The sequence below is a fragment of the Oryzias latipes genome, chromosome 16, assembly GCF_053564925.1.
Source record: "Oryzias latipes strain Hd-rR chromosome 16, Olatipes_Hd-rR_3.1".
Classification (NCBI taxonomy): Eukaryota; Metazoa; Chordata; class Actinopteri; order Beloniformes; family Adrianichthyidae; genus Oryzias; species Oryzias latipes.
In genome coordinates, this window is record NC_136252.1 from 12,258,907 (window position 1) to 12,270,286 (window position 11,380).

General features: G+C 41.2%; 1 protein-coding gene across 1 annotated transcript; it reads left to right on the plus strand.

The window, feature by feature from the left end:
- The first annotated feature begins 2,861 nt into the window (after window positions 1–2,861).
- calhm5.1 (calcium homeostasis modulator family member 5, tandem duplicate 1) lies at window positions 2,862–6,602 on the plus strand. Its single transcript, XM_004086187.5, has 2 exons — window positions 2,862–3,758; window positions 5,145–6,602. The coding sequence occupies exons 1-2, from the start codon at window positions 3,216–3,218 to the stop codon at window positions 5,532–5,534; spliced, it is 933 nt and encodes a 310-aa protein (XP_004086235.1). The 5' UTR covers window positions 2,862–3,215; the 3' UTR covers window positions 5,535–6,602.
- The last annotated feature ends 4,778 nt before the right edge of the window (window positions 6,603–11,380 follow it).

The following is an 11,380-nucleotide window of genomic DNA, read 5'->3' on the forward strand; positions in this document are numbered from 1 at the left end:
AAACACTCAGGACTGATGGGGAAAGGTAAAACTCAAACAACAAATAAAACAGGAAATACTACAAAATAAAAGGAAGTAACTGAAACCTATCCAGGAAATAAAGGAACCAAACACAAAGAAACTGAAACCGTTACACAGGTGAAAGTCACCCGGGGATAATCCTCTAGGGTTCATCTTTTTGCCCTGAATTGAGTTGTTTCAGTGTTAAAATACTTTTCTATTGGGGAAAAAAACTAAAATTTTGTCTTTAATAAATGAACACAAATCAGAAGCTTGGCTATATTGAATCCTCAGTATCTGTAAATATTTATAAACGTTTTACACCAGAGGGAAAAACCATTTTGTTAAGGAAAAATATATTTTCTGGGAACATTTAGACGTCAGCATCAGCCATGAAAATCTTGTCTGACATGAAATCAGTCTGTAACTTCAAAACAATTGGAGACCACTGATCTAAGAAACCCCAGAATGCTGTTTCCATATGTAATGCTGTTGTAACACAGTTATAGTTTTGCTAATAAAAAACATATTCAGAAGGCTGCATTGTGGTGTAGTGGTCAGCAGTCTCACTGATTCACTTCCTTCCTGTGTGGCCTTTGCATGCTGTGGAATTTCTCCACGTTCACTCCAGCTTCCTCCCACAGTCCAAAAACATGCTTCACAGATTGACTGAATACTTTAAGTCATCCTCCTGCCATCACCTGACAGTGGTTGGGATAGGCTCCAGTATCCTTAGCCCCCTCAGCATTAGATGGCTTTGGAAGGGGGATAAAAAATGTTCAACCTGGAGATTTTAGATTATTTCATCACATCTGTCATCATCACAGCTGTTTTTTTGTTCAAAGTATTCTGTGGTATTCTGGTGTGATGTTTGTTCTTGCTGTCAGAAGCTTGGTCTTTCCACCTCAACAGCAGAGAATCTGCCATCCATCATGTCCACTTCCAAGCCTGTTAAGATTAACATGTTTTCTGTAGTTCCTCCCAGGAGTTTTGGGTTGCATATGAGAAGGTTTTATAGCTGATGATCCATGTCAAACTGGATCAGGGGTTCCCCATGGCCCCGTAGGAAGCAATGTTTATTTTATTAATGAAGAAAATGTAGTAAAAGACACAAGCTCATTGTCACCAGAAAGTGATGTACAGTCAGGATTTTTTAATTGACATTTTTGTTGTTGTTGGTTTTTTTGTTTCGCCACTAGTGGGAGCGAGGGAAGCATTACAGGTGAAACAGCTTATCTCTGCACATGCCAAAAGCGAAACCTGACAGCTCTGCCTCTGAGTAGGATGCAGTTTGATTCCCTGCAAGCCTCACCGCTGCGACACTGCCATAAGAATGATCAGTAGTGACACCTTAATGACCAAAATGTTGTCAAAAAGAAAAAAAGGTTGAGTTGGAGTGCCAAGCTTTCCAGGAAAAATGGAAAGAGTTTTATTTGTCCACAGAGTTGAATGCAAATCCTGCATGCTTGGTTTGTCATCAACAGGTCGCAGTGCTGAAAGAATATAACATTCAGCACCACTATGACACTCACCATAAAGAAAGGTTTTACCATTTGCAGGTCCAGTTAAAAAAAAGGAGATTTACCATCTCAGTCATTGTCTACCATGTTGGTTGAGGCATTTTTTCCAACTGAGCCAATTTTTTGTGTAATTAAAACAATTAGATGTCCTGTTACACGAGCTCCTACTTCATATCTGAGGGAGCGCCCAGCCACCCTATGGAAGAAGCTCATTTCAGCCGCTTGTATTCGGGACCAGGTTCTTTGGGTCATGACACAGAGCTCATGACCATAGGTGAGTATTGGAACGAAGATCAGCCGGTAAATTTAGAGCTTTGCTTTCTGGTCCTGCTCTATCTTCACCATAACAGAGCGGTACAGCGACCACATAAGAGCGGACGCTTTGCCAATCCGCCTGTCGATTTCATGCTCTGATCTTCCCTCGCGTGAACAAGACCCCAAGATAATTAAACTCCTCCACCTGGGGCAGGAGCACTCCACCCATCGACAATTACATCAATGTTTTAAATTTGCTGAGATGAGGCTGTTCCCTTCTCTTTTCTGAAGGATTCCTCTATCAGTTTACAGACTAGAAACCAATTAAACCAATCAAAACTATTTTGTCTCTCTCCGTTTCTTCTCTGAATCTATGGCATCAAATGTCCAGTATTGTTGTTTGAAATAGTATCACGGCCTTCACAACCACTTCTAATGGTTTCCTTTTGTCTGACCACATTTCTTCTTTGCTTTTCAGCTGCTCCCTTTAGTGGTCTCCACAGCAAAACCGCCTAGTTTCATGCAGCCCTCCCCCTTCATCCTTCTTCACTCACCCCAACTAGACTCATGTAAGACATGAATGTATTTCTTTTTAGGGAACTTCAGTACAGGATTCATTTGTCACTGAGATAAACAGACTTTAAAATCCAGAGATTGTTTTTTTTGGCCTTGGCCCATGTAGTTCAAAACTAAAACTTTTGAACTCAGACTTTTAGCATGGTTCCAGTCCCAGGAGACATTATTGTTGCTACCTTCTGACAGCAAAACCAGAGATCCAAGCGCTGCTTGATTGATTGCAGTCTTTTGCACTGCCATCAGCCGTTTTCTACTTATTAGCTTTGATGGGGCAATTTTCGTCTTCCTCCTCACAACCACTTCCTCTGCTTTGCACTGAATTAGTTGTAGGGATCCACACAGTGGGCCGAAGAGTATTTTTCTTAAGCTGTGTGACTAAGTGAAAGCAGCTGCGTGTGGAGGTTGTGGCTGTTGAGAAAAACTGATGTGTGCTCTTTAATGGACAGCAGTCATTCCGGTGGGACTGGAATGGAGAAACCATTAAGAGGATGTGAGCATGCCCCTCCACCCCCACACAAACACTGCTGTTGTCTGCCTGACTGCTGGCCAAGGGGGAACGTCTGCATGTTTAGTCATGTTTCTGCGCTGACTGAACTGCTTGACTTTTACTTACCTGACCTCAGGTGGAGTCCCTTCTATTCTTTTGAAAATATTTCTGGGACACAGGACAGCTGAGCTGCTCTTCAGGTGCTTGTGCTGAGAGACAAATGCAATCAGAGTGTGAGACAGGCTAAAGGAGGAGACATTTGCTGACAGGGAGGAGCTCACATTTTTTTAGAGCAGTTTCAAAGCGGAAGCAGAGCCAGAGCTTTTCTTTGTTGTTGTTTTCTGCTCTTTTTCGTTACAAGAACTTTGCGAGCCACCATGGATAACTTCAAAATTGTTCAGCAATTCCTCATGGACAAAAAAGCAACCATCGGCTATGGCGTGATGGCCCTTCTGACTGTGGGTGGAGAGCGAATTTTTTCCATGGTTTCGTTTCAGTGCCCTTGCAATTATGAGCAGAACTTGGCTTATGGACTCACTTTTCTGCTGGGCCCAGCAGCAGTCTTGCTGGTCCTTGGTTTTTTGGCCAACATGAAGCTCTGGAGGCTCTACACGGGCTGCTGCCTGAAGCCCAGGAAGCTTTGTCCTCGAGGAAACTGCTTTGGCTGTTTTAGAGTTTTATTAGGGATTTTCTCAGATGCCTGTGTAGCTCCTGTTATGTGGCTGTCTGTTGCCTTGCTCAATGGCACTTTCTATGAGTGTGCCATTAGTGGCATGAATGACAAGCTGGTGGTGGATCTCTTTTGCAAAAACAAGACCTTGGCATGCCAGAAGGAGCTTGCACGAGTGCCCTGCAGTCGGTCCAAACTGCCCAGCGATGAGCAGGTGGAGCTGCTGCTAATGTTCAGGGCTCAGTCTCAGGTAAGAAGCAGACCCAGAGTTTGTTCTTCATCTGATATGACGCCGTTTGTCTTTGTCTTTTACAGCAAATGAACACACAGATTGCAGCTGAGAGGTTCTTGTGATGGACATGTTTTGCTAATACAATCTGGGCTGTTAGTGTGTTAATATTTTTGGGAACTGAAGCTGAACTTAGAGTTTTATTCACTCAGACTGAAAGCGAGAGAGGGGTGGGGTGGGGAATGAGTCATAGGATAAGATGAGTGTCTGAAGTGAATAACATGCGTTTGTGCTTAGATACACACACACAAACACCATCACAGCGTTTCAACACAAATACTTACAAGTATTACGTATATGTATACAAGTTTACAGTATCTATAGAGGACACATCCCGCACTAGCAACAGTGGTTGACAGGAAGAGAAAGCGCACAGGGCAGGAGCCCCACCCATGCGTCTCAGGTCTAGACTCAAGCCTTGACCAATGCCAGCACCCAGATGGGAGGCACGCCCCCGCTGGGGAGTCCTGATCCCCCACAACCACCACCCCCAGAGGCGAGCCAGCGCACCACACTACCAGTCCACACTGCACCCCCCACCCGCCAGCCCCACCAAAGACTGACAAGGGTGTGTCCCCAGGGGACTCAGAAGTACTATGTAGCTCAGACCCAGACCAGCCCATCTCAGCCCCATCAACCAGCTCAGAAGAGAAGAACACAGGCCACCTGTCCCACAAGGTGGAGGTGGTCATTATGAGGGACAAGAGGGACTGAAGTTCTTAAGTATTTTTTTTTTGTTAGCAGCTGAAGTTAAATCCATAAACTCCACACCACTAATTATAGGCCTACAGACACCAGGGCTTGTGGTTACCAGGTATGCGAAATACAAGATGTGTTACAAACATTTACAATAGTTTCTTTGTTCTCTGCTCAAAACAGTCCAGAAGAGTCTGCTTCTCACCTCTAAAAGATTTATGTGAAATGTAACCCTTGTGCTATCCTAGGCACTTTAACATTGGGAGTTGGGTCATCTAGACCCACTAGACAGTGCTCTGAACCTTTTTTCTTCAATGATTTGTGATCTTCACTGGTGTCCATGGATTACATGAAATCTTTCAACCTTTATCCACCTCTGTCATGGTAGGGAGAACACGTCAATCTAAGGGTGGGGTCATCTAAGATAGCACAAGGGATAATCATGCAGATTTGATGTTTACCTTCTACAAACCACCAACCGTCACCTAGAGAAAACCTGCATGACTGGCTTTATTTTATACCCTACATGGTCCAGCAGAAAATGCAGCCATGTAGCTTTCACTAAGAAACACTTCATTTGTAGCAGAGTGTGTCATAGTTTCCCTTCCTTTCAGTAGCCCATGACTCACTCACTCTTTCTCACTGTTGCAGATTCTGGGATGGAGTATCATCATAATAGCTGCCTTTGTCTCTCTGGTTGGTACCTGCTACAAAAACTGTCGCTCTGAAGTCAGTTACCTGCAGCTCACATTCTGGAGGCGCTACCTGGACAAAGAGAGGCAGCACTTTGATGAGTTCACTGCAGAGTATGCCAACAAGCTGGCGAAAAGAAACCTGCAGAGCTTCTTTGAGCGGAAAAAGCCAGATGCCATGGCTCTTCCAGATCATACGGCATGGGAGGAGATCTCCGCATACTACAATTTTTCCAAGAAAGAAGAGTGTTACAGCATCCTGCAGCGCTACGTGGAGAAGGGAGACAAAGGATTAACACCTGAGATGAGGCCTGTGTTGGGCATGGCGAATGAAATCGAGGTGATCTAAACTGCACGTTGTAAGAGCGACAACAGGCTGCAAATGCAGGCAGCAGAAGGACGGACATCATGGATGTTGTTGAACAGAGAGAAAGCTGCAGAGGACACTGAACGTGGAAAGTTTCAGGGCAGTTTTCCTAGATCAATGAATTGATGGAATTGGTGTGTAAAAATTACATTACAACATCAAAAGTTGTTCTGCTCTATGTGTAGCAGTCCAAAAGAGTGTAAGGAAAACAACTAGCATGCATAGTTAAATTATTTGGCAGCTTTTAACAAGTTTATTTGGTATTTCAGAAGACACACAATACCACTGTAGTTTCTTCAAAAAAAAAAAGAAAAGGCAGAGCTGTAGACAGACACACCACTTAAAAAGCAACTGCCCCGAATAAAACAAATCACAACAGTTCAGGGAACAAAGTGAGAACAGCCCCTTCCAGGAAGAGTCTGCACTGGCCCGCCCCCAGGCTAACATAGATACATCAGCTTTCTGTGTGGAGCCGGCGGTGATTGGCTAAACAGGCTTCGTAGGGTCATGAAAAACCTGGAAATGTGTTGGAAATTGAAGATGTAATTTCAAGGTCCTTGAAAGTTTGAGAGAAAAAAATCTGTAAAGTTTTGGAAAAGTCATGAAATTTTAATAATTGGATGTAAAAAAACAAAAAAAATAGAATAGTTCAACATGACATTCAAGTTTTCTAATTTGAAGCAGAAGTTCAACATCTGTGATGGACGTTTACGTTGAGTTGTCGTCAGTTCACCGTGCAACGCTTTTAGCTTGCTATCAGACATGGAGTGTTAAATGCTATGAAATGCCAGGAAAAGTAGCTTTAACAACAAGTGGCTTTTCAATGAGAACTGTGGCTACTGAAAGACCCAGACCAGAAACGTGCAAAATGCAGACTTTGCTTCAAAGAAGCAGCATGAAAGAAGCAGGGCTGGTGAGCCTCATGAAAGGGAAGAAACAGCTCCAGCTGAAGAAGCCAGTCGCTCAGAGAACTTTTTAAAACAGGTTATGGTGGCGTTACTATGGAAATGTATTGCATTCAATAAAAAAAAAGCATAAACAAACGGATAATGTTCGTTCAAATCTTTTCTGTGATTTTGGTTCGATTGTTTTATAAGAACTACGAAAGCAAAGAACTCCAAACAGAATGGGCTCTAACCTCATCTGCTCATTAAAACTACAAGTTGAGCTGCAATTAAAGTTGAGAAACCACAATGTATCTGTGTCACAGACATGATAGGTTTAGTTTATGACTCGATTATTAAGGTCATAATATATAAAGACAGGATTCAAAATTTGGTGCAGTACTAACATAATCTCTTCATGTAAAATGACTCACATCATACAGCTTATCCAGATTCAGAAAGTAAAACTATGAAGACATACAGAAAACTTTCAGAATCTACTCCAATGGGACACAGTTATTTTTTACAATCTCCTCACTAAAAAATCAGATACTTTGACTCTGTGCTTTTGCTATAAAGTTAAAAAACTGGACATAGTGCAATTTTTATTCCTTATTTGCATAAAGTTAACATTTGTTACTGGATTGGTATTTCAAGCAGTCAAAGCAGAAATTATACAAAAACAAAACTTTGAACCTATACAAAGATATATCAAATATAGGATAGTCATAAAACCTGATTGTAAATTACACATATGTTCCAATACACTAGTAAATAGTACAAATTTTACTATCAAACATTTTAAACATAATTGCCCTTTTGCATATACTTCACGACACCACTAAACTATTGAGGTTGTCAAAAGCAGTTCAGTTGATTGCCCGAAAGGGAGGAAGTGAATTGATATAATTCCACCCCTGCTCTGCTTTTTCTCGACTTTTCATTTTTCTTCACTAACTGATCATTATCCAGTTCTTTACTTCTGATCAGTCATTTATAGCGTACCAATACAGATTTAGGTCATTTTTTTAAAAACCCAAGGTATCCATAAATCACATGAATAGCTGAAGTACAAAATGATCATGTAAAAAGATGTACTGTATTTCAAAAATCATCATAACATATGAAGATCAAGTGACAAAAATGTGGTGACAATTATTTATTGGAAAGATTTTTTTAAAAAGGGAGTTGACAATACCATCCAGTTTCAGGTCTGACTCCTCCCCCATGAGCACATATATACCAGCTCTTCGACCAGCTTTTTCAGAATTGACAAAGCCTCTTGGATAGGAGGTAAAACGTCTTCTAACTTTAAAAACCAAGTCTAGATGACAGCCCCTAAACCTACTACAATGGAACCAACCTGGATGAATGAAGGTCTTCATAGACATGTTTAAAAAGGGTGATTCAAAACATAATTTTTACAAATTACATATTTGATAATCACAGATTAGAAAAAAATGTATTCTTTATTCTTTTTTTATCTATTTATTTGTGATTTTTAATTTTATTTGTTCAAAGTCAGTGTCCTTGTCACGGATGAACCAAGTTACAAAAATAGTAAAACTATGGGGAAAAAAAGGTTCATATTCTGTAGCATGTTCAAAATGTCAGAAACTTTATTTATCCTGTTTAGTTTTGTTTTTATCTACTTTTTTGTCTTGTTTTGCATTTCGTAGGTTATTATTTATTTATTTATTTATTTTTAACTTGTCCTGTCCAACAGCTGGGCAGGCAGATGAGAGCTGAAGGCCTCCTGTGTTGGACATATTTTACTTTAACAAGAGGGGTTATAAAGATTCTGACAAACCAGAGATATGTCTGAATAAACCTTTTGTAATTGAGGCCAAACTTTATTAATTTCAATCATGTTTGAAAATCTTTGGTGTTGGACCGGACGGAAAAAGAAAGAGGGGAAGAAGAGAGAGGGATGTTAGAGGTGGGGGGGGGGGGGGGGTACGAGGGTGATAATAGGAGGGGGGGGATAAGACCATGAAGCAGCATAGAGCAGCAAGTTTACTGGTTGTTTATCATTACGGTAAGATTCAAATGTAGTACAAAAAGGGCGGGGCCTGTCCACACACACACTCAAATGTTGTCAACACACCTGCTAACTGCAAAAATGTCCACATGTCAACATGTACACAAAACAAATAGTGTTCACACACGCATACTCATGCCTTTAAACCAACTAGTGTGAAATATTTCATTCATTCAATCATGCAATCAATCATGCACCTGTGCTCAGGTGAGTGTTTATGTTCTTCTAAAATGGATGGTGGAATGTGGAAAGAAGAAGGGAGAGTGCCAAGCCACCCCACACCCAGACCCCCGCCGCAGAAGCAGCGGCAGCCGGAACCCCCCAACGCCACACGGCAGCAGGCAGGGAACAACCACCCCCCGACCGACCACATCCGCCATTTCTGCATTTCGTAGGTTTATCGAAAGCTCAGTAAACTGCAGATACTTCAGTAAGTACATGTTACACAGTATACCCAGCTGCCCACAATTACCAAATAAAAAAAGGTGAACGTGCAAATGTATAGAATAAAGAAATGTGGGAGAAAACTTCATTTTGGCTCTTACAACCTGCAATTACAGCATGTCCCAATTTATTATGCAAACTAAATTTTTCTCTGATTTACCCATGTTTTTCTCTGATCATTTTCAAGTCAATAACCATCAGAGTATAAATTAAATGTTATTGAACAAACCTCCTAAAGATAACATTTTTTTCCAAGACTAAAAACCTTCAAAGTCACTGTTTCACATTATTACACAACAGAATTCCACAACATTTGATAGATTTAAACTCTGTCACGCATAGACAGGCTTCACGTATCATTAGAGATTTTTAAAAACTACTTCACCAAGTATCAGACTGCTGTGAAAAGTTCCAAGACCCAGTTCATGTCAAATGTGTCTGAGAACATCAGCAAGCCTAAAATCCTTTTTAACTCTATAAAGTCTTCATTTAGTCCTTGTGATTTCTCCTGCCTGACTCCTTCTGTTTTACTCTGTGAACAGTTTTTAACATTTTATGTCGACATAGTCAGTGCCATCAGGTTTTTACCCTCTCCTTGCATCCATGAGCCCTCTGTTTTAAAACCCTTGTGCTATCTTAGATGACCCCACCCTTACTTTGACGTGTTCTCCCTACCATGACAAAGGTGGATAAAGGTGGAAAGATTTCATGTAATCCATGGACACCAGTGAAGATCACAAATCATTGAAGAAAAAAGGTTCAGAGCACTGTCTAGTGGGTCTAAATGACCCAACTCCCAACGTTAAAGTGCCTAGGATAGCACAAGGGTTAACGTCACCACCTGGTGTTTTAGATCATTTTGAGCCTGATAGTTCAGCACCTGAGGCCTTCCTCCTGTGCAGGTGACTGTATTCCTCCCAGACTCCTGAAGGAGGTCTTCGATGCCATAGGCCCTGGATAGTTGGTCTCATTACCTCTTCTCTTGTCTGGGGGGTTGCCAGCTGCTTTAAAAACCCGCTGTTGTGCAACCCTTTTTGAAAAAGCCTAACTTGGACCCTAACATTCTTTCAAACTCTAGGCGGATTCCAAGTTATCTTTTATTTGTAAAATTTTAGAGAAGGAGGTTTATTTTTAATTACAGGACCATCTAGACAGTCAGATTCTTGAGAAGTTTCGGTCTGGTTTTAAATCCTGTCACAGCACTGAAACTGCTCTCCTCAGGGCGTGCAATGACCTGCTTTTAGCCGTTGATTCTTTTAGATCTCACTGCTTGAGACAGAGAGTTTATCTACTTGTCACCGGTCTGGCATAGCTCATAACTTTTAGAGACATAATGCATAATCACCAAATGTTTGAGACTTGTTTGATTTTTGTAATGTTTCTCACCTTCTCTTCCTGGTGCACAAGGAACAAAATGGTGGCCAAGGCCTTGGCTTCCTGTTTAATAGCTAGGCACAGTAAGTGGGAAGAATTTGGATTTCTTTGTATATACCTTTTTGTTGTAATGATTTCAGTTGTTTGTTTATTTATGTATGTCTTTGTTTGCAGGATTGTAACTGTATTATTTACAAGATATTTCTATGTTTTGTTGTAATTATTTGAAATGTTATTTAAATGTGGCTTCCTTCCTGGGCTTGGCCAGCCAATTAACTGGAGCCCATAAAAGAGAAGGAGCTCAGTGTGAAGGGAGAGCATGTGTGAGCTTTGTGGCCAAGGTGTGAGACTAGCAAATTAAAACTTGGAGCTGACTTAAAAGTCATCTGCCTCCTTTGTAAATCAGGCCACTCTTGTCACATCACATTGTGGCACTGCTGCTTTCGACACAGACGATCAGTGTTTTTTTTATTCCAACTGGAGCAGTCTGTCAATGTGAAGGACACAGGCATGACAGGCATTTAGATTTGACAAACAGGTCAGTGCAGTAGGACAGTCTAGTTTTTATCACTTGAGGCGAATCAGCAAAGTTAAGCAATATCTTCAAGTGATCCATGCTATGATATTCTCCAGATTGGACTACTGTAACTCTTTGGACAGTGGCATTGACCAGTCTCTGTTCCGCCGTCTCCAGCTGCTTCAAAATTCAGCGGTTAACGGTTCAGCTGTTGTTGTTTTTTTCCTGGAATCTGCTTTTTATGTGTTGTACAGTCACCGGTGAGAAGCCCATTGAGACAACTGTGTTGTGATACTGAGCTTTATAAATAAAATTTTATTAAAATTGAATTGAATCGGAGGTCTACCCCAAAATTAAACCTCGAAAAAAACTATGCTGAACTGGTCCAGCTTTTTGCCACCATCTTGGATTCTGCAGGTCATCCACTGCAACAGAAGATAATTCTGCTAAAGTTTCCATGAACAACTAACGGTAGAAGGACCGGATTGTAAATAATAGTGTATAATGGCATATTGCCTCAAAGGACAAGTCATCAACAAAAAAACCATTCCTTCTTAATGCGACTCAA

Coding starts and splice junctions, on each gene's coding strand:
- calhm5.1 (XM_004086187.5), top strand. CDS start 3,216: ATGGATAACTTCAAAATTGTTCAGCAATTCCTCATGGACAAAAAAGCA. Junction 3,759..5,144: donor TGTTCAGGGCTCAGTCTCAG/GTAAGAAGCAGA, acceptor TCACTGTTGCAG/ATTCTGGGATGGAGTATCAT.